General features: G+C 55.7%; 1 protein-coding gene across 3 annotated transcripts; it reads right to left on the reverse strand.

Annotated features, from left to right (window-relative positions):
• Positions 1 to 794: 794 nt before the first annotated feature.
• NOS3 (nitric oxide synthase 3) lies at positions 795 to 20,189 on the reverse strand. 3 transcript variants are annotated; one of them, XM_041001989.1, is made up of 26 exons: positions 19,971 to 20,189; positions 18,243 to 18,354; positions 17,735 to 17,883; positions 17,390 to 17,552; positions 15,654 to 15,745; positions 15,420 to 15,561; positions 15,096 to 15,235; positions 14,812 to 14,986; positions 14,288 to 14,389; positions 13,522 to 13,716; positions 13,315 to 13,388; positions 12,971 to 13,115; positions 12,658 to 12,762; positions 8,143 to 8,210; positions 7,521 to 7,637; positions 7,226 to 7,400; positions 5,217 to 5,349; positions 5,021 to 5,099; positions 4,674 to 4,861; positions 4,025 to 4,197; positions 3,518 to 3,728; positions 3,350 to 3,437; positions 2,292 to 2,413; positions 1,517 to 1,665; positions 1,097 to 1,291; positions 795 to 993 (listed from the first exon to the last, which is right to left on the reverse strand). In XM_041001989.1, the coding sequence occupies exons 1-26, from the start codon at positions 20,138 to 20,140 to the stop codon at positions 832 to 834; spliced, it is 3,624 nt and encodes a 1,207-aa protein (XP_040857923.1). In that variant the 5' UTR covers positions 20,141 to 20,189; the 3' UTR covers positions 795 to 831. The 3 variants fall into 3 exon arrangements, with proteins under 3 accessions (XP_040857923.1, XP_040857924.1, XP_040857922.1); XM_041001990.1 differs by having other exon boundaries at positions 18,243 to 18,345; positions 19,971 to 20,141; XM_041001988.1 differs by having other exon boundaries at positions 18,243 to 18,366; positions 19,971 to 20,140.
• Positions 20,190 to 22,165: the final 1,976 nt, after the last annotated feature.

Genomic DNA, 22,165 nt, shown 5'->3' on the forward strand with positions numbered 1-22,165 from the left:
CCCGTTCCACTCTGGGGACTGGCGGTCCTGGAATGGGACCAGGAAGAAGTCCCTGGGTCTCCTCCGTGGGGAGGGGGACAGAGGCCAAAGTCGCTGGAAGAGAAACAGGTATGGGATCTAGAAGGCGCTGGGCCTTGGCTGCTGCTGCTCCCTGAGGGTCCCCAGGGGCAAGGGGCGGGGTACTGGGACTTGGGAGTACAAAGCTGCTGTTTCTGGACTCCAGCACTGGTGTGAGGTCTGAGGAAGTGGGTGCGGCTCCTCTTCCCACATGGAAGATGACTCGCATCTGTGTTGCACATCTGTGCGCCCTGCCGTCCCCCTGGCGGCGCTGGAAGGCCACTCCAGTTTTCCCAGTCAAGAGCCAGGGAACAACACTGGCAGCTGCCGTGTTTTCCAGAGCACTGGGTCACACGGAGGACGAGGTGCTCTTCCTCAGGGAATCACCACGCCCGCATCGGATCAAGTGAAAACACAAAACGGGTCATTTTACCACCGTCATTCACGGGGGGGGGGGGGGAGCACAGTCTCTTAGGGTAAATCTTCACTAATAAATATTCGAATGACTTAGAGGTTAAGCTTTAAAGGTAAGATACTCCGGAGAAACGGCTAAGGGGAATCTAAAATTCACTTAAAAGCTCACAAAGAGGACAGGAATTGGTCCAGCTGATAGGGCAGAGAGGGAGGGGGGAGAGAGAGCGCCTTTTGCTCATTCTTGGGGGGGGGGTGGTAATAAAGCTGTCCTTGTTGAAGTGGGAAGGCACCCCAAAGAGGGGAGGTTGGAGGATGGCCCCGGGCTCCTCTCGCCAACTGGAGGGCCCAGCCCGAGGGCCCTCAGGAGCCGGGCGTGTCTGAGCCCGGCAGGTCGAACGCCCAGGGCACGGCGCCCCGCAGCTGCCGCTCCTGCAAAGAGAAGCTCTGGGTGCGGATGCGGCTGGTCACCTCCTGGGTGCGCAGCGTGAGGCCGAAAATGTCCTCGTGGTAGCGTTGCTGATCCTGCCGCGGAAGGGGAAGAAGAAACCAGAACCCGAGTCAGAAGCAAAAGCCGCCATCAGGAGCTCCACGGCCCTCTCCCCTACGAGCCCCGTCCCCTCCGCACCCGCAGCACGCCGATGACGTCACCGGCCTCGTCCAGCTCCATGTCGCCCTCGGACGCCAGGATTCGCTGCACAGTCTGCAGGACGCTGGTTGCCATGGTGACATCGCCGCAGACGAACATGTGGCCACGTTCGAGGCACAGCACGCGGTGCACCTCAGACGCCAGCTCGGTCCTCAGGATGTCCTGCACGTAGGTCTGAGGGGAGGCCGAGAGGGGTGGCGTTGGATGTGCAGGGGGGACCTGTGGGACCCACCTCCTGTGGAGTAGGGGTCTAGAAAGGAGGAGCCCAGGAGGGGGACGCGGCTGGGGGTGCGGTAGGGGCATGCAGACTGGTTGCTGAGAGACAATGCAGGGGACCAGGCTGCGGTTGGGACCATCCCCACGGTCCCTTCCCTCTTTCCCTTTCCTCAGGCCGCTCACCTTGGGGCTGTCGTGTTCCCGGGAGAAGGCTGTGAGGACGCGGCCAAACACCCCGCGCTGCTGGGCGTCCTGCACCTCGTCGCGGTAGAGATGGTCTAGCTGGGAGCAGCGGCAGCCGAACACCAAAGTCATAGGGGCAGGCTGCAGGCCTGCAGGTGACAAGGAGGGCTTGGAAGGGCCCCTTCGGCCCCAGCGGTGACTCTTGCTGGCTGACTACCCCTTCTGGAGGGAGCAGCCACCATTTGGGGCTGTTGGGTCTTCCTTCCTTACGGTGTCCCTGGGGTGATGTGTCTGTGGGACTTCTGCTGAGTGGTCCCCTGCCTCTCGCTGTGTGTGAGGCGCCCAGCCTCCTTCCAGGCTCCAGCCCCAGGTTCTCCTACACCTTCAGCTTTCTGTCCCCAGCTTGACAAATTATCCTGGCACATCATGGCTGGCCTAAACACTGTAGCTGCCCTAGGCCTTGAGCACATCTAGGTGAGTTGTGGCATAGTCTGGAGTCCACCAGGAGTGTTTCCTCTGCATTCCCAACCTGGTCCCTTCCGAGGTCCATCTCCCCTTGTCTTAATCTACTTCAGCACTCACTGGGTGCCAGGAGGCCAGAGAAACAAGGCCTAGCCCACGTGCCCAGGCGCCCCTGGGCTTTTGGGCTAGCAGGCTTCTTTGATAGCCAGTTTCAAGTTTTCTCTTTCCTAGCTGCTTCCTGGCTCTGTCCTTTTGTCTGGAGATGCGTGACTCCCTCCTGCCTTCCCATCAGGCCCTCAGGCCCCAGCCTCACCTTTGCTTTCAATGTCATGCAGACGCTCCTGCCAGAAACCCCGGAATGGGGCAATGCCGGTACCCGGGCCCACCAGGATGCAGGGCAAGCTGGGATCAGGTGGCAGCCGGAAGGAGGGGGCCCTAGAGAAGAGATGTTCCATTAAGTCCTCTCTCCTTCTCTCCTCCCCTTTTTTACCAACCTCAGGCAGGCAGGGTGGAGAAAGAACTCGGGTTCCAGTACTTGGGAAAGTTCTTAAAACAGGTTCTGGCTTGGGTTAGCATGGTTGTGTTTGTCACAAGAACTGCCAGCAGGCAGAAAGCCCCTGTGTCTTTGATTTTTAGAGATTGGGCCAAAGGAAACAGTTCAATTCGGCTTTGAAGAATGAGGATTTAGGAAATACGGGGGTGAAGGGAAAGGACAGCCTCTCGGTTTACAATGAGCTCACTGACTGTTTATTTTCAACAATGGCCTTCATGTTGGTGTTTGGCTGGGACAGGTTGAGCCCTCTGGCTGAGTTTGGGTGAGCAGACCTCGCTGACGCCAGCTGGGGCCTGCTGTCAGGCCCCCCAAGACTTCTGGCTGCTGGACTCCAGGTTGTGATGTGGGTGCGACACGAAGGACTGGGTTGCTGAGTCAGCATCGCTGTGACCAAGCGTGGTCTTTACCCTGGCCCATTCTCTCTAGATTAAGTGGGGGAGTCAGGGACTGCACAGTTCCCAGGGACCACAGTTCCAGATGCAGACACAGGAACTACACTTTCAGAAAGCAGGAGGGCTACTGAGGGAGGCACAGCTACCTCTGGAGAGGTAGTCTTAGAATAGGTCCCCAGACCCAATCTGTGAAGGTCAGAGCTTCGCCACAGTCCCGATGTGACCTTGCCACACTCCATCCTTGCTGTGTTATAGGGGGTCCTCTATGCCTCCAGTAACATCTCTCTCTGTAAGCACCCTGGCCCTGGACAGCCCCCACTAAGTCCTCCTCTCTCCCCCACAGTGCATGAAACACCATCCTTTCTGCCTAGATGGGGAGACAGCGGCTGTCTTGACATTCCTTCCCCTCGCACAGGGCTCACTTACCCCCTGATGAAGCAGGGCACAGGGTCTCCAGCCTTGAGTTGGCTCAGCCACGTGGAGCAGACACCATAGTGCAGGGGGCCCAGCCCATCTGGGGGGTTGGAGGGAAGGCTGCTGAGGGCTGTCCCACTTCTGCTGAGGCCAGATCCCCACCCCTGTTCCTAGCCTCACCCTGCGTCCTGTAGGCCAGCACAGCAACAGTGAGATGGATCTCCCCTGGGTAGATGCTGGGTGCTGAGCTGACTGAGTAGTACCGGGGCTGCAGCAGGGGCAGCTGTGTGAGGAGCAGGGGTGCAGGCAGCGCCACAGATGGGAACTGTTCCAGCACCTCCAGTAGTGTCGGACAGCGGAACCATTTCCATTCCTCATAGCGCCGGGGATCCTGGCAGGGCAGGGGAGACGGTGGGCTGGGAACCCCACAGCCTTCCCTGCTGTCCTCCCTTCTCCACACAGCCCCACTAAGGCTTTCTCCCTCTTCCGTGTAGCCTAAAGGGATTTCTTTAAGGGCTTGAGGCTCCAGGAAAGAATCAGTGTTCTGCAGAACTACAGTGTATGTTACCCAGGAGAGGAAATTCTGGGGAGGAGCTTGCACAGGGAGTTTCCTGCTCCTGGGCCCCCTCCCCCAGCTCGTCTGCTCTGTGTCTGGTGCCCATTCTGCAGTCGATGGGCAGTCCCCACCTGGCTGAGGGCTTCCAGCTCCTGCTGTTCACTGGGCTCTTCGGCCAGAGTGCTGAGCAGTTGTAGGAGCCGAGGGCTGGGTGGGGAAGTGATGTCCAGGAAGAAGGTGAGAGCCTGGCGCAACGTGCACGGGGGCAGCCGGGGGTCCCGCACCCAGCCCGGCGGAGGGCCACCTGGGAAAGGGGAACACAGGGAGCTCTGAGCAGGAGGCCGGCTGCAGGGTGTGGGCTGCAGTGTGTGATCACACCATATTTCATTAGAGAACTTGCCCATCTGGGCAGGCTCGGAGTTTGAGGGACCCCTGGCTGGAGTTGGCTGGCTCCAGCTCCTCTGTTGCAGTCCCTGCATCCCTGCCCCATCTTAACCTTAGGTGTCACGTGGCAGAGGCTACACCCAGTATCCTACAAAGCAAGGTCAACTACCAGGGAAGCTTTTGGAAGGATCCCAGAGCAAGGGAACTGCCTCTTAGTGGTGTGGGAGGTGGGTTGCTGGGAGCATCCATTGACAAGGCCAGCCTGGCAAGGTGGCCCAGCTGGCTCTGTGCCAGTAATGGGCAGCTGGGGATGGAGGTGCTTCCCTGCTGAGGGCTGAGGCCATCCTGCATATAGGGGGATGTGCAAGCCCTCACTGTTGTGCCCCAGCCCCTCACCAGGGCTGCCCTTCTCCAGCTGCTCCACTGCCACAGGCTCGGTGGGTGGTGGCGGGTCCTCCACGCGACTCAGCAGTGCCTCCACAAGGCCAGGCCGGTTGGGTGGGCAGACTCCTATGTGGTCCCCTGGCTGGTACTGTAGCCCTTCCTGGCCTCTAGTGTCCAGACGCACCAGGATTGTGGCCCGGCTGTGGGGGCAAATGGAGGTCATAGAGGGGAGAAGAAGAAAGGGAGGAGAGAGGGTGCCAGTGTCTGGGCACAGATGGGCAGGATGTGGGAAGGGGTGCTGGGGTCTGGGTACAGAGGGGCCAGGATGGTGGGGAGGTGGGAGAAGCAGTTTCCCTCACGTGGATTTGCTGCTTTGTAAGTTTTCCACTGAGAGGATGGTGGCCTGGAACATCTTCCGCCTGTGTACATGGATCAGACCTGGCGGGGAGGGGCAGAGCAGTCCAAGCCTGAACCAGGAAGAAGGGCCTGGCCCATTGAATGGGTCAGTTCTGGGGCCCTGGGGTCCCCCCCAGACCTGGTGGATGAAACCCGTACCTGGCAGCAGCTGTAGACCCTCTGTTTGGGTACTCAGGCGGTACCTCTGACGCTTCCAGCTCCGTTTGGGGCTAAATATGTCCCGGGCAGCGGCCTTGGCATCTTCTCCCACACAGAAAGTCTCACAGGAGGCCTGAGGGTTAGAGAGGCAGGGCTGAGGACTGTCCTACCGAGGAGCCCCAGTGTGTGAGGGAGGGTGACAAGGGGCTGGAGCAGGACCTTTTGGATCCTTGGTCACCTCGGTCTGTTCCTGCATAGCCTCAGCAGCTGGATCAGCCTGGCTGAGTGGTTTTTGTAAGGTCGGCAACCCCAGGGGCAGGAGGGGAAAGGAGGTTGGAACGGAGGCTGAGATGAGCACTAATCTTGTCCTGCAGTCCATTTTGTGGCTTGGTGGTTAGGCTCAGGGGCACTGCCTGCTACTCTTCTACACATCATTGAGTTCACAGCCAATAGTTGCTCATTAGTCCCCTGTCCCAGAGAGCACCGTGCTTGGTGTTTGATAGCTCAGTGTAGGAAGGTGTCCTGTGCGTCTAGCCCTGAATTCACGTTCTGACTCCTGAACTTGCAGCCTTGCTTTCTCCATCTTTATTTCTCACTGGGTTCTGGTGATGAAGGACTCAATGAAACACTTGAGGTAAAGCCCTCAGCACAGTGTGCCTAGCTCACGAGGGCCCCGAGAGAGGGACACAGGATTCTGGTGGTGTCCTACCTCATGGGGTCTCATCTGCTCTGGTCAGGCACATGTCCAGCAACTGGCCAGGCGCAGGCTTGCTACCCAGCAGGGCTCATCTCTGATTGGCTGAGCCCTATATCACCAGCTCCTGTTAATCTTTTGTGATGTGTGCACAGTCTTATATCTCTTCCTTCCTTCCTCAGCCCCCTCCCTTCCTTCCTTCCCGCACTGCTACCACCCCATTTGGCTCATTCTTCCTGCTTCTACTTTTGCTGTGTTGTCATCGGTCCTGTACCTCCGAAACCACATTCCTACAACAGAAGTCTTGGCTCACTCCAAAGCTTCTAGGCACTCCTTTATGTCCAAATTCCACTCTGGGCCTTTTGTTTCAATTTGACTTCCCCTCTACCAGGCAGCCGTTCCCATCCGCTTGCCTCCTGAGCTGTTCTCTGTCAGTCCTAACCAGCTGGGCCTGAGCCATGGGCTCTGGGGTGGGAGAGCAGGCACAGCACTGGTGAGAAGTCTGTGTTTGATGCCAGCTGGACAGGCAGCTGCCTGCAGCGGAAGTCCAGGCTTAAAGCATCCCAGGCCTTGGCACCCTCCTCTGGCCAAGACCACCTTCCCAGTTCAGGTACTCCCCCTGCCGGCCTGGCTTCAGACTTTCTGGAGCTTCTGTATTGGTCTTGGCTCCAGCCCTCATGCTGTCTGACCTCTCCATCCTTCCAGGACCTGCCTGCTTTCTTCAGCTGTGCTTCTGCTGGGGCCAGGCTGGCTAGTAGGGCCAAACGATCCACTGCTGCAGACAGAGGACTGGCTTTGTAGGCATTATTTGAGGGCAGAGCCAGGAAGGAACAGCAACTGATGCCAGAAGTAGAATCAGGGCAGCGTGAGCCCCTCGGTCCTCTATCGTGCAGCTGTTAGAAGTGAAGGCACTCTGGGAAAGCTGCCACCTGCAGCTCCAGCGTCATGTATGGGCACTGGTTAGAGTTCTGGCTCCTCCAGTTCCAATCCAGCTCCCTGCTAATGTGCCAGGGAAAGCATGAAAATCTGATACAAATACTTGTACCCAAGTGGGAGACCTGGATGGAGTACTAGGTTCCTGGCTTCAGCTTGGCCTGGGACTGGCTGTTGTGACAATTTTGGGAGTGACCCAACAGATAGGAAATCTCTCTCTCTCTCTTGCTGTAATTCTGCCTTTCAAATAAATAAAATAAATTATTTAAATCTAAAAAAAAGAATTCACAAAGCAGAGGGGGTTGCCTGTTGGCGTGACTTGTGAGTGGGGACTGTCAAGCTAGAAGGGGGCTAGATGTTGGGCATAGGCAAAGGGGCTTACCTGGAAGGCAGCCTGGGCCCAGCCACGGAAGGCCTCCTCCTGGCCGCAGAGCTCATCCCCCTGGCCCAGCTGTAGGAGCCTTTCCCCGCCCAGCTCTTCCAGCCGCGTGTCCACCGCACGAGCAAAGGCACAGAAGTGGGGGTATGCCCGGGAGCCGAGCCCAAACACACAGAACCTGGGGAGCAGGGAGTTGTCACTAGAGCCCCTGACCTGGTCCTCATCTGCCCAGCCAACTTCCTCAGTTGTGCCCGCCCCCCTTGGCAAGGAGCCCTGACTCTCATGAGGGTGCCCGGACCTGAGGGTGCCCAGAGCCCCCGCACTGTCTGTGTTACTGGACTCCTTCCTCTTCCGTCGCCAAGAGGACACCAGCGGGTCTGAGCAGGAGACGCTGTTGAAGCGGATTTTGTAACTCCTGACAAGAGAGGACAGAGGCGGGGTGTCACAGGGAGCAGGAGCCACGTCTGAGGTCCAGGCGAGTGAGCTTCCAGCTGTCTGCTCCTGGGCTGTGACACATCCTGCTCCTCTTGGGAAAGGCAGAGGCCAGCCTATCCCCAGGAGGCAGGGCTCCCTGGGGCTGTGCTGGGGGCTCCATCCTTCGCCTTCTGGCTTGTGGCACAGAGGAAATGCTCTCTCAACTCCCATCTTGTTGGCCTCCCATTGGCTTTGTGCATCCACCCCCACCCATTGGCTCTGCGCTCCCACCTGCCTGAAGCGCCCACCCCCACCCATTGGCTCTGCACTCCCACCTGCCTGAAGCTCCTGCCCACCGCCACCCATTGGCTCTGCGCTCCCACCTGCCTGAGGCTCCTGCCCACCGCCACCCATTGGCTCTGCGCTCCCACCTGCCTGAGGCTCCTGCCCACCCCCACCCATTGGCTCTGCGCTCCCACCTGCCTGAAGCTCCTGCCCACACTCACTTGTGCTGCTCAGGCCGAGGAGAGCTGTTGTAGGGGCCGGACATCTCCATCAGGGCTGCAGCAAAACTCTGTATGGGGAGGGGTGTGCATTTGCGCTTAATTCTGTTGCATTTCAGTCAACAGGAGCTTAAAATCGCACAGGGCTGCTATTTATTGTTACCTATTTGTAACTTTTAATTTCTACTCATTTTGAACACTTCAAAAGAGGCCTATCTTCTTTTTAAACAATTGCACTACAGTAGTAAAAGAGACAAGCTATCCCATTTTCTTGCCTGTCTCACCCTCCAAGGTTATGCACTGTTGACAGAAGGTAATTTTCCTTTTGGTTGCACTCATGTATTTATAGTCTTTTTAAAACAGTGAAAATGAGCCCATGCTAAATTTACCCAGTATCTATCAATAACCTCTCATGGAACTCTTTCCAGTTCAGTGCATCAAGATGGACTTCATCCTTTTTAACTGCTACATCATATTCCACCGTTGTGTCCTTCCCTCGGACTGACGGGCACCTGCATGATCTGTGAACAGTGCTCAAACACTGTTATACACTGCCTTGCATCCTCTTTTGCATCTTTGTTTTGGGGAGTCTGCAGCTCTGGAGTTACCGAGTCAAAGGATTTAAAAACCTTGGTGAGTTAGTCAGATGTTGCTTACAGTAGCAGAGGAAGGGCTGGCTCTTTCTTATCCATATCAAAACTGGTTATGAGGGGTTGGTGGTGTGTCATACTTGGTAAAGCTGCCTGTGATACTGGTATCCCATATGGGCAGTGGTTTGAGTCTCAGCTGCTCCTCTTCCAATCCAGCTCCCTGCCAAAGCAGTTGGGATGGCCAGATGCTTGGGCCCTGGTACCCATATGGGGAACCCCAATGAAACTCCTGGATCCTGGCTTTTCCTGTTTTAAAGTATTTATTTTTATTGGAAAAGCAGAGTTACAGAGAGAGGAGGAAAGATGAAGAGAGATATTCCATTCACTGGTTCACTCCTCAGATGGCTGATTTAAAGCCAAGAACCAAGAGATTCTTCCTGGTCTCCCATTTGGGTGCAAGGGCCCAAGGACTTGGGCCAGTTTCTGCTGCTTTCCCAGGACATTAGCAGGGAGCCGGATCAGAAGTGGAGCAGGGCCTGGCGCGATAGCATAGTGGTTAAAGTCCTTGCCTTGCACGTGCTGGGATCCCATATGGTTGCTGGTTCTAATCCCGGCAGCTCCACTTCCCATACAGCTCTCTGCTTGTGGCCTGGAAAAGCAGTCGAGGACGGCTTAAAGCCTTGGGACCCTGCACCCGCGTGGGAGACCTGGAAGAGCTCCTGGCTCCTGGTTTCGGATTGGTGCAGCACTGGCTGTTGCGCTCACTTGGGGAGTGAAGCTGTGGACAGAAGAGCTTCCTCTCTGTCTCTCTCTCCTACTTGTATATCTACCTTTCCAATAAAAATAAATAAAAATACATTTTTTAAAAAAGTGAAGCAGCTGGTACTTGAACCAGCATTCATATGGGATGCCAGCCCCACAGGCAAAGACAGCCACCACGTTGCCCGTCCCCCACTCCCCCCACAGTCTCCTGGCTTTAGCCTAACCCAGGTCTGGCTATGGCTGCCATTTGGGGAATGAACCAGAGAGTGGAAGCTCTCTCTGCAAAGCCTCCCAAAGTAAGAGGCTTATTTAGAAAATAAAATTGGCTATGACCAGCCTTGTATTTCTTGGGTGGACATGGCCCTCAGTTCCCTTTATAGAGCCTGTTCCCAAGAGGACATCATTAGGCAGCCTTTCTGAGAAGGCTGCAGCACGCTGCGAGATGCTGTGCAAACATCTCAGTTATGTGAGAGAAACCTTCCAGTAGAACAAAAGTTAGGAGGCTATACCATCTGAATGCTAACCACGGGCATAATTGAGTAGCGATTCTGGATCCCATCATTGGGATATATGACTTGAATTTCAATTTTTGAATGGTCTATTAAGATGTAACATAAATACAGAAAAGCACACAGATATTTGCAAATCTAGCACACCCTTTGCAAGCAGCCTTTCCTCAAGAAACATTACCAGCACCCCAGTGTTTCCTTCTGTGTCCCCTCCTAGGCACCGTGCTCCCCTTCTTCAGGGTGAGCAGCTGGTCTCCTGCTTGATAATATCATGGATTAATTTCATCTATTCCTGAGCTTTGTAAAAAGCAAATCCTACAGTGTAAGGCCACTTCAAAAGCTCAGTGGGAAATGGAATGAATAGAAGATGATGTACCTTTTCCATAACTTTCTAAAGAGTCCTCATGTCCTCCTGTACTCTTTACACGTGTTGAGGTTCATCGTGTTGTGTGTGTGTAGCTGTAATTTATTCACACTTATTGCTGTATTGGATTTGAGCATACCACAGTTTATTAAGCTTATTATTGGTAGTTATTTGGGCTATTTCCAGTACAGGGTATTATGAGCTATATAATACTGCTACAAGTTTTCTTTTATCTTTAGTGAATATACCATTTTCTATGGGATGTATTCGTAGATTTTCTCATTAAAAAAAAAACTGGGAGTAAAACAGACATTGAAATGCATAGATCTCAAAGGGTACATTTCAGTCTGCTTGGCTGTTTAGTAAGCTTTGTTTAAAAGAAGAAACGTAGACACATATCTTGCCTATGACCCAGAAATTCCTCACCTCGGTGTTTGGTTAAGAGAAATGAAAACATAAGGCTACAAAAGCCTGGTACAAGAATGTTCATAACAGCTTTATTCATAATGTCCTCCAACTGGAAACAGCCCAAGCGTCTATCGGCAGGAGAATGGATAAACAGACGGGGTGGGCATTCGTGCAATGAGCACTATTCAGCAGTGGAAAGGATTGGAAGAGTGACTCATGCAACCACATGGGTGACTGCTGAAAACAGAAGCCGTTATCCTGTGTGTGTCTATCTCCGTGAGTCGATAGAGCAGGTGGGACTGGTAACAACAGCCACTGCTAGTGCAGACAGAATTAGTGAGAGAAAATTCTAGAAGCAAGGAAGTAGTTCTGTATATCGTTTCCAGGAGTTCTGTATGGGTTTCCAGGAGCATATTCATGCTTTCAAAGAGCTCATTGATGATACCGCCATGCTTTGAGTGTGTAACCTCAGAATAAATGTTTTGGGAATTGTAATCCCTACAGTTAGTGGCATTTGGAAGTCAGACCTTCTTGCGGGACAGGGGAGTGACTGGGTTATGGGGGCTGTCCCCGTGTGAATGGATTAATCCGTGGGCTTATTGGGGCATGGCTTTATCATTAGCGTGGGCTCTCTGCTGGCCCTTCCTCTGTCTCACTGTGTAACACCCTCTGTCATGTTCTGATGTAGCAAAAGTTCCCTCCCAGATGCTGGACAGAGGTTGTGAGAGGTGCTTGCCTTCTCTAAAAAGCGGATCAGAAGGAGGGCTGGAAGGAACAGTAGGGCAGAAGAGAAGGCTCCTTCAGATCTCAGCTTTGCTTTGGGTTCTGACTTAAGGCTACGTGAGGAGGTATTTACTGCTAATAAGGCATGAGTGGAAACAGTTAGGAGTGACAACAGGTTAAGAGGGCCAGAAACGAACACAGCTTGGGGCAGCTGAGAGAGGCTTAGCCTGCAAGATAATGGCTAACTCCAGGTTTTTTTTTTTTTTGTTGTTGTTGTTGAACAAGTGAAGTTGTTGAACCTGTGCTATTTGCTTTTGTTCATAGGAGAGAGGAGAGAGCTGTGATTTGAGTTCCCAGCTCCTGGCTTGACCTGGCTATTAGGTACTGTGGGGAGTGAGAAGACAAGTGGGAATTCTCTCCCTCTTCTGTCTGTCCCTCTTTCTGTTTCTCTGCTCAGTTAAATTTAAAAGAGAGAGAGAGAGAATAAAGGAATGAAAAGGCTGAAAATTCATCTTAAGTGGAGCCTCCCTGTTTTTCTCTTGTGTAACTTTTAGAGGAGCATAATTTCATTGACCAGCCAAGAATTGCCTTACTCATATTAGAAACTTGCACTGGACCCGGCCCGATAGCCTAGTGGCTAATCCTTGCCTTGCATGTGCTAGGATCCTCTGTGGGTGCCGGTTCAAATCCTGGCTGTTCTACTTCCCTTCCAGCTCCCTGCCTGTGGCCCAGGAAAGCAGTGGAGAACGACCCAAAGCTTTGGGACCCTGCACCCGTGTGGGAGACCTGGAAGAAAATCTTGGCTCCTGGCTTTGCATCAAATCACCTCTGGCCATTGCGACTACTTGGAGAGTGAACCTGTGGATGGAAGATCTTTGTCTCTCTTTCTCTCTGCATATCTGCCTTCCCAATAAAAATAAATACATCTTTAAAACAAACAAACTTGTACTGATGATGAAAATGACTGAGGTGGAGCTTAGGCAGAGGCATGTGTCTCTGTGGGCCTGGGGTGTGGCTTATGTAGGCTGATGGCCCAGTAGCAGGTCCACTTCTGTTCTGGAGGCTCTCAGTATCCTTTCCATTTTAGTATGTGTATTGGTTCTGTCCAGCCACCCTAGTTTTGAGTCTTCCTTCATGGGGGCCCCATTCTCAAAGGTCTTACCTCTCCATTTTCTGGTGGATCCCCATTCCCAAATGTGCTGGTCACCACCAACACCAGTGTCTCGTGTTCAAGGGATACGACGTCGTATTCATCCATGCACAGAACCTGTGGGCAATGAGAAGACACGTGTCCTGGGGCTCTTGGCACCTGCTGCCTGGGCCCCCAGATCAGATTCGATCTCTGAAATGCCTGTGGATTCCAGTGTTCCTTATGGAGTCCCTTGTAACCCTCCCCCATTCTCCAGGGCATCTATGAAGGTGCCAATAGACTCCCGCCCCTTTCCATTTCCCTGCCCCTCTGGGCTCAGTCTTACCCGGGGATCAAAGGCCTTCCGGAAGAGCCTCCCAAGCTGCTGTGCATAGCTCTGGGCCCGGCCAGTCTCAGAACCATACAGGATCGTGGCCTTCACTCTCTTGGCCATCACTGTGCCCATGAGTGAAGCAGAAATCTTCACGGCACTGCAGGTGAGGGTTGAGTGAGGGCATTCCAGGGGCACAGGGGTGGGACCTCCCTAGTGTACCCACCAGGTTAGGACTTCCAAGGGCAGGGGTTCATACAGATCACAGCAAGGTTTTGGAGTGCTGGGCCTAGCCCACTGCAGGGTCGGGTCCCCCCAGGGTGTGCTTTGGGGAAGGGTGGTGCTCCCAAGGTACCCACTTGGCCACTTCCTTAAAGGTCTTCTTCCTGGTGATGCCAGTGCCCTTGGCTCCACTCCCCTTCCAGGGGTCTGGCTGCAGGAAGTGATGGGTGGGGGGCAAGGGAGGATGAATGAAGAAAGTAAAAGGTTAGAGGTTCCTGGAACTGTTTGGCTAGGGTTGGGTCCAGATGGGTCTAAAAAGGGCAGGAGCCAGCTGGGGTGGGCACCTGGTAGCGGAAGGCAGGGGACAGGAAGTAGTTGACCATCTCCTGATGGAAGACAGGAGTGAGGCTTCCTGAGATGGGGGGCACGATCCAGGCCCAGTCGGCAGGGCAGCCTCCTCTGGCCTTCTGCTCATTCTCAAGGTGCTTCATGAAGGAGGCTGTGGCAGCATGGTGGTCCACAATGGTCACTTTGGCCAGCTGGGAATGGGGGAAAGAAGGTCAGCTTAGATGGGACCCACAGCCTCCATCCATTCTTCTTCTCTCACCCTAGAGCACACTGCAACCTAGATCACCCCAACATAACGTGTTCCCTCAAACTATGATGTCACCCCCCATAGCACAGGTTGCATGGTCATGCTTCAAGTTCAATGAGCCATAGTGGTTCTAATCTCTGGAATCTATGTGCCTTACCACCCAAACTAGAATATCCCAAACTCCTGAGAACCCATAGAGCTTCCTCAGTAGCCACTAGTGTCCTTAAACTATAGCTTGCAGCATGTAGCATTCCCTCAACCCTGAGATTCAAATTGCCAGAACCCAGTGAGTGCCACAGTGTGCCCTGGGAACCTGAGCTACTGAGAAGGCATCAATGAAATCCCTGGAACACAGCAGGCCCAGTCTTACTGCACCTGCAATAGCACATGCTGACCCAGAACTGCAGGCCCAGTGTTGCCTTTGGCACTTGGGGGCACCCCTCCAAGACTTGTTGCAGCTTCTAAGTGCCCTCCCTTTGTGCTGCCCGCCCTCCCAGCCAGTCTGGCCTTTGCACCTGGTAACTGTGCAGTACAGCCAGGTTGATTTCCACGGCTGCCTTGTCTTTCCACAGGGATGATGTTGTCCGGGTATCCAAGTCCATGCAGACGGCCACATCCTGGGGAAATGGTGCTCATGGTGTTGGTCGGGAGTGCAAGGGGAGTATATCTACCTTGAACTCGTGGGAAGAAGGAGCGAGGTTGGCAGGGGGGTGTGGGGAGGCCTGACCACCTAGCGTGAGTGGGCTTTGGACAGGGCACCTGCACAGACCACAGAGGCACCTTGGGCTTCCTTATTCTTTATCTTTGAGAATTTGCTAACGGTTATAGAGCTATAGATCTTGTCCTCGGAGACACACACATACACACACCCTTGGGTCTCAGCCTCTGTGGTTCCAGAGCCCCGTCCTCAAGTCTGTGAGAGGAGGCAGCCCTGAAGCCCACAGAGCTCAGAGAGCTCCACTCCTGGCTGACTGGCCTTATGCAGATCCCTGCTGGAGTCAGGCTCCAGCCCCGGGTGCAACCTGAAGCTTCTCTGTACCTCCAGGATGTTGTAGCGGTGGGGGTCGCACAAGTTGCGCATGCCGATCTCTGTGCTCATGTACCAGCCGCTGAACGGGGCTGCGGGGAACTCCAGGCCCCCAATTTCCAGCAGCATGTTGGACACGGCCGGGAGGGCGTACCAGCGCAGGCCCAGAGCTGCGAACCACTCCAGCCTGGGGGTGTTGGGCATCACATCAGCATCCATAGGAGTCTGCACCTTGTCCCTCCTCCAGGGGCTCAGGCATGGCCACCTCCACCCCACCCAGTTCCTTTTGTGCTCACGTTGGGTGCTCCAGGGGCACCTCCAGGACCAGCTCTGGGGGCAGAGTGAAGAGTTCTGGGGGCTCATCTGGTGCCTGAAGCAGCAGGGGCAGCACATCGAAGCGGCCGTTTCCTGGGGTCCAGCCATGCTGGATGCAGAGCTATGAGGAGGGAGGGGGCAGAGGTGGCTGCTAATGGCCCTCGGTTAGACATCTCCTATCACCCTCACTCACTGGCCTGTTTCAATGCTCGCCCTGAAAACCCCTTTTTGGACACTTCCATTCTTCCTCTCAGCCAGGGATCCCCTCTTTCCGTCCGTAGAATCCCCTTGACTGGCTTCCCCACCTCGGTGATCTCTACGTTGGCTGGGTCTCCCCGCACGGAGCCGTCCTGCTGTCGGTAGCCTGCATAGCGCACCAGCTGGCTGTTCCAGATCCGGAAGTCTCCGCGGCCCGGGGAGCGCTGGGGGAACACTGTGATGGCCGAGCTGAGGCCGGGAGGACAGTGGTCAGAGCCCCTACCCTGCACGGTGGGGGGCGGGGGAGAAGGGCAGGACCTTGCCCAAGGGAGGGCACTCACCGTAGGTTGCCCCGGTTGGTGGCGTACTTGACGTGATTGCAGACGTAGGTGAACATTTCTTGTGCGGACCTGCAGTCCCGGGCATCGAACACCTGAGTCCGCCGAGGCAGCGGAGTGGGTCGGAGAGAGGATGTGGTTTTCAGTGTCAGCTAGAGGGATCTTTGTGTGCAGCTTACTGGGGAAGAGCCTGGCGCTGGGGGCACCACTCGCTGGGAGCCGTGGCTCTTCCTTCTTGGAGGCATCTTGCTGATCCCTGCGCACCCACGAAGACCCCTTCCTGCCCCGCGACCCTGAACACTCCACACAGCCTGGTCCTGCTTCCTTTGTGGGGCACATGCCTACTTGTTCCTATAACAGCTGACTTGCTATTTGGTACAAAGAGGGGCCAGTCACTTCTGATGCTTGCAGAAGGGCCTCAGTGGTCAGGGAGGCCAGCCAGAAGAGTGAATGCCAAGTTATCCATCACCTGTGTGCTTAAGCACAGGCAGGTGACTATGGCTGGCCTATGGATATCCTGAGCTCACTGATGCTGGGCTGGGCGGTGTGTGTGTGTGTGTGTGTGTGTGTGTGTGTGTGTGTGTGTGACTGCATTGGGCAGCCTCCAGGGACCCTGCTGACTTCTATTAAGCTAGGAGGGGTCATCTTGAACGAGTGAGATGCCCCTGAGGAAAGGTTGGGAGGGTCCATTCCTGCCCCAGGGTGGGTCTCTGGTGGAGGAAGAAACAATGACAGGGTTGTGGTGGCTGACCTGTGGCCAAGCGAGGGACATGGCAGCAAGGGAGGGTTCAAGGCTGAGCTGGAGCATTGAACAACTTAAAGGATTGATCATCGACAGCCAAGATGGGTCTTTCATGGAGACTCCTGTGGGTTTGGCTGGGAACATGGCCTTAGTCCTAAGGCTCTGGAGGCTGGTTACAGTTAAGAGACCCAAGGCCATGAGTCCAGTTCCTCTGTGGGTCACTCACCTCACGTGTGCCACACCTATAGGTTGCTCCAGTGAGCTGGGTAAGCACAGAGTTTGTGGGCTGGCTGTGAACGATGGTATGGGGCTGAGGCCATAGGGAACTGGGAAGGAACAGGGAGAGTATGGTCTGGAGACCAGACTGGGTTAGGTAAGGCACAAGTGGAAGCAGACACCCAGAGGGCCTTTTCAGAAACTACCCCCATGGTGGAACAGATGGTAAAAGGCAGCCTCTGTGGTACTGATATTCTGCATGGGCACTGAGTCCTGGCTGTTCTACTTTGCTCTAACTTCTTGCTGATGTGCTTGCCCCCAAAACCAAATAGGAGATGCAGAAGAAGCTGATGGCTCCTGGCTTCCAACTGGCCCGGCTTGGCTGTTGTGGTCCTTTGGGGAGTGAACCAACAGATGGAAGATTTCTGTCTCTCCTCTCTCTGTAACCCTGACTTGAAGGTCAATAAATTAAAAAGAGAGAGAGAGAGAAAAGAAACTGCCCCAGGAGTCCCTACCTGTCTGCCTTCCTCCATTGCCTGGGTCTGGATTTGTCTCTTGTTCTGTCCCAACTCACAGTGTTAGCTCCTGGGTGGATTGACCCCCAGGCTCATAGCGGTGGGAACTGCTCCACTTAGCTTTCCAATCTCTAGGAGAGCAGGCAGGGATTGTCCCTGCCCTTTGGACCATCCCTTCTTCTCCCTCTAGGAAGCTTCAGGAACTCCCGACCCCCTCCCCTTTCTGTTCCCATGTCCTGTCCTTGACAGGTGTCAGTTGACCACACCTGCAGCTTCCCCCACTGGATCCGGCCCACGCAGCGGGGAGCGTTGCGCCAGGCCTGCTTGGCTCCAAACACCAGTTCGCTTTCCCGAAGTTGGTAGGTGCCTGTGGCTGCCACCTCGGCCTCAACCTCCTGAAGCCGCTGCTCATGGGCCTGGGAGCCGCTCCTGGGGAGGACAAGATAAGAGAGGGCCACAGAGTCCTTGTGAAAGCTAGGAGAGGGCTGGTGTGGGTACCGAAGAGGGTCCACTGGGGTAGAAGGGAGGTATGGGGAGGAGGCAGGAAAGTCGCAAGGTTTCTAGGATTTCAGTGGGACAAGGAAGACTGTGGGTGTCAGGGGAGGCCTCACCTCTTGATGGAGCTGTAGTACTGGTTGATGAAGTCCCGGGCCTGACCCAGCAGTTGTTCAGCGGGTGGAGCACCCTGGCAGGGCCGGCTTTGCAGTTTCCGGGGAAATACAAGGGAACCCAGGCAGCGTCTTTGGGTGCAAGGTCCATCCTAGTCCAGGGAGTAGGAAGTACAAAGGTCAGGGTCAGCCCAGGGTTGGCTCAGGGTGCAGAGGCAGGAGTTGGGCTTAGAGGGAGAAGGGGGCTCCAGGGAGGTTCAGACTTAGGGCCAACACAGAGCCTTGGACATGGGTGTGAGGTTGAGCTGGCTTAGGGCAGAACTTGGGCTAGGACTTGGGGTGAAAGCTCCGAGTTACCAAGTCCCTTGCATGCGTGGCAGCTGTTCAGGACTCTTCCCAGGGGCCCATTCCAAGCAAGGCGCTGCTTCCTTGCTTGGCTCCCATCTAAACCCAGACTCCAGCCGTCCTCCCCCACCTCGTCTCCCAGGACAGGGATGGGGCCCAGCCTCACCTGCTGTGCCTGGGCACTGAGGGTGTCGTAGGTGATGCTGCCCACCTCCCAGTTCTTCACTCGGGGGAACTTGGGCCCCTCCGGGGGCCGGGTGAGTGGAGGGCTGTTGGAGCTAGGAGTGGGACTGCATGAAAGAGGTTCATTTCTTTTTGACCTGCTCAGAGAGAGCTCAGGGTCCCCAGAGATAGCCTAGGGCCTTGTCCTACAGTGTAGTGGTTCCACTGGTTTATCATTTGTCTGCCCTCTGCTTCCTTGCCTTTCCTTAATCAATCTTCCCAACCATTTTAGGAGGTAGACAATTCCCCAGGACAGATGAAGTCTAGTCTTCTGCCTGCAGAGGGTCACAGCTGGGGTCTGCTGGCTTGAGCTTTGTGTTTAGCCTCTGGCTGCTTGACCAGGCAGGCCTGGGGCTACCTATGCTGAGGCTGGGAAGGACACTGGGGGCTCAGGGCCCACCTGCCAACTCCTGGCCTGGAGACGGAGTGTTTGTTGCTCAGGTTTGAATGTTCTCCCAGATTTCTTGTGTTAGAAGGTGGCTCAGAAGAGCAGCAGCATTGAGAGGTGGGGTCTCTGAGAGGTGGTGGGGTCCTGAAGCCTCTGCCCTCGGGGATGGATTAACTGTGCGTGGGTTAAGGAGTTCTTGTAGGCGTGGCCGTCTCTGGCCAGCTTGCTCGGGTCACCGTGTGATAATGTGGCCAGAGTGCCGTTTGCAGACATATTCCCAGCCTCCAGAAGCTTCAGCCAAACTAAGCCTCCACTCTACAAAGGCCCCAGTCTGCAGCGCTTTGTGATGACAACAGAAAGCAGCCTCAAGTCAGCACAAGTCCCTGCACCTGCTTCAAGGAAGATGAAGCCCAGAGTCCCAGTGCCCACGGAGGGAGGCCCGGGTAGGCTCCCTCGGCCCTGATTTCCCTCCAACTCATATCCCTCCGGACAGTAGCCGTCTGTGAAGGGAAGGCTCCGAGGCCTTATCATTTCCTCCCAGAGCCGCCGGCCAGTGGTAGAGAGGAAGGGAGGGCCTCAGGCCTGGTGGGCTGCTTCTGAACTGCAGGGCCGACAGCCCTCGGCCTTTCACTGGAGCCCAGCTGCTTGGCCTGGTCCCCCACCAGGCCGGCCTCTCTCCAGGGACCTTTGCCCCAGCGAGAACCTTCTACTCTCTGAGCTGGGGTGTGTGTTGGCGGGGAGGGCAGTGGCCACCAGGATGGCGGGGCCTGGAACAGGGGAACAGGGCCCAGCAGCTCTGCCTTGCCAGTCCCTCATCCTGAGGTCCTCAGTTTCCTGGCCTCTCTCTCCCTCCCCTGTCACCCTGCTTTCCAACTCTCCTGGAGCTAGCCCCCAGTTCCTTGCTTCTGCTGTGAAACCATCAGCAAGGCTGCTTGTTGAGGGCTTGTCCTGAGCCAGAAACTCACAGCCCAGTGGGTCAGTACTGCCAAGTTCTCGATAGCCTGAGGCTCAGACAGGTGAAGCTGCTGGCTTGGAGCTTAACAGCCTCTGCAGGCAGAGCAGCATTCAAACCCTGGCCTGACTCTAGCCGATGTCCGCATTCCCTCAGCCACCTGTCTCCTGCCAGTCCTGATCCCAGCCGTGGGTCTGAGCCACCCTGGCTGTTCTGTCTGTGCTGAAGACCCCAGCCCTCCCAGCTAGGCTTCAGGCTCAAGCTGCCCCTGCCCTGGATCTCAGGCTTGCCTTGGCACTGCCCTCCTGTCTACGGTTAAGCATAGTTCTCACCTGTGATCTGGTGCCGGTGGGGTCGGTGGGGGCGATGCTGGTGCCCGACTGGGCTCCGACGTGGATGTCGGAGAGGCTGGACCCTGCTTACCACACAGCCCGAGGCCCAGTCCCAGCCCCAGGCCACAGGGCGGCCCGGGGTCCTGGCCTACACTCTTCAAGTTGCCCATGTCGGCTCGCTGTACGTCAACTCTGTGGCTCCCTTCAGTAGAGCCCGGGCCTTTTTCCTTAGGAAGCAGGGGGGAGGGGGCCCCTCTGAGCGGAGGGGGCAGTGGGAGGGGGGCTCTCTGGAGCTGGCCCTCGCTCCGCCCCTGTCCCATACACAATGGGACAGGAACAAGGCTGGCGGGAGGCTCTAAGGCCTCGGCTCCACGCCCGCTGGCCCAGAGGGTGGGGGGCCGGACGCCTGGGTTCCGCCACAAGGGCTAGGGCTGATAAGTGGGAACCCAGGTGTCTGGCAGGGTCCTGGAGCCAGTGTGCGGGAGCTGTGGCATGGCAGGAAGAGCAGAGTGGAGCAGCCAGAGGTGAGCAAGACTCCTGTGAAGTGAGACCAGGTGGAGGACTCTCCCATTTCGGCCTGTCCTTGAAGGACACACTGAAAGGAGCAGGTGCTGGAATCCCACACCACCCTTCATGACCACAAGGGGCCTCTGGTGTCACCCCTGGGTCTCTCTTTCACCGCTCTCCTGCTTGTGAGTTCTTGGGGACAAGGGCCCAGCAAGAATATGCTGACCTTTTGTCCCTGTGTGTGGCATTAGGGGATCCCTTCCCCTCCCAGCTTTAATTTCCTGGAACCCCTGCCTGCCCCGTGACTCAAGTGGGGTACACAAAAGAGCAGGAAGCTGCCTCCACCCCCACTCTGTCATCTAATGACGCATGCTTCCCTGGGGCAATCGCCCGTTGAGGAGAAAGTGTGGCGGCTCTCTGGGCCAGCTACATAGGAGGTGGGGGGAAACTACAATTCCCAGAATGCAGGTGGGAGCACACCAGTACTCTTCAGGAACCTTGTGTGGCAGGTGTCGCTGGGGTTTGTAGTTCTGTGCCATCTGAGGGCTAAAGAGAGGGTGAACTGAGCGTTTTGGGGGGCTCACAGCGGGTGGGGCCTCAGAGACTGAGAGAAACTACTGTGTGAGAAGTGGAAGCTGAGAGACAGGGTGAGGTAGAGACTGGGAGAGGCAGACAGGCAGACAAATAAACATGTGGATTTGTGTTGGCCGGATTCCTTTGGAAAATAGTGGAGGATAAGGTTGGGGTGGGCCCGGGTTTGGAGGGGGTGCCAGGCAGATTGGACGGAAGGAACGGGCTGTACTGAGGACTCTGGGATCACACCGAAAAGGGGTGGGGGTTGCCAGCTTTGGAGGCAAGGGGGAGGGGACGTAAAAGAGAAACCTGCCCCTGGATGAAAAGAGACAGGAGGCCACCCAGGGCCCCGGGGGATGCGAGGTGCGATCCAGGCCTGTCATTGACACTCATTTCAGCTCTGCTGTCTGAGGCACGTGGACCCCAAGTCCAGCTCCCGTATTCAGACACTGCTGAAAAATGTGCATGGCCAGGAGTGACTCCCGGCTCCCAAGTTGCAACAGATGGAGTGCTACCATTGTGCAACGCTAGTGTCCTCTGGACTCGTTGTCTTCCCCCCAGCCCTGTCTCTCCACTGGCCGCAGTCTGTTCCTGTGGTCTTCTACTCCATCTGACCTCCACACAGCCACCAGATGCCTCTCAGGAGCAGGGCTTGCCTCACACTTGGCGCTTCTGGAAACCTTCAGCCCAGGCCAAAGCCACTTGCATGCACTGGCCTGGCCCTCAGCTTTCCCAGTGTGCTGCCTGTGCTGCACACATGGGTGTGCGTGCTCAAGGGTTCCCGAGTTGTTCTGGTGCTGTCTGACTCTGGTCTTTGGCTTATCCCGTCACTCCCATGTTTTTTGTTTCCCTCTGATTAAGCAAAAAAAAAAAAAAAAAAAAATTTTTTTTCTTCCTCCAACCTTGGCAGCTCTGGGAGGATCCTGCCCAGGTCACGCTGTCAGAGAACAAGTGTCTGTTGCTGGCAGTGCTGGCAGTGCTGGCAGTGCTGGCAGCTGACTCCTGCCTGCTTCCATTCCTGTGCTCACAGCAACCTCACAGTCACTGGATCCTGGGGGAGGTAGGTAGGCCCCACTTTCCTGCCCCATTGGGACCCTTCCATGGAGACTCTGCTG

This window comes from Ochotona curzoniae, unplaced genomic scaffold (assembly GCF_017591425.1).
Source record: "Ochotona curzoniae isolate NIBS_2020 unplaced genomic scaffold, NIBS_Ocur_1.0 scaffold_2476, whole genome shotgun sequence".
Lineage (NCBI taxonomy): Eukaryota > Metazoa > Chordata > Mammalia > Lagomorpha > Ochotonidae > Ochotona > Ochotona curzoniae.

What these genes read in the sequence shown, in the direction of transcription:
- NOS3 (XM_041001988.1), bottom strand. Translation starts at nt 20,140, where the DNA reads ATGGGCAACTTGAAGAGTGTAGGCCAGGACCCCGGGCCGCCCTGTGGC. An exon ending in ATCCACCAGAAAATGGAGAG is followed by an intron (nt 8,211 to 12,657) that starts GTAAGACCTTTG and finishes CTCCCCATACAG; the next exon opens with AGTTTTGCTGCAGCCCTGAT. An exon ending in GCATGACATTGAAAGCAAAG is followed by an intron (nt 1,666 to 2,291) that starts GTGAGGCTGGGG and finishes TGTCACCTGCAG; the next exon opens with GCCTGCAGCCTGCCCCTATG.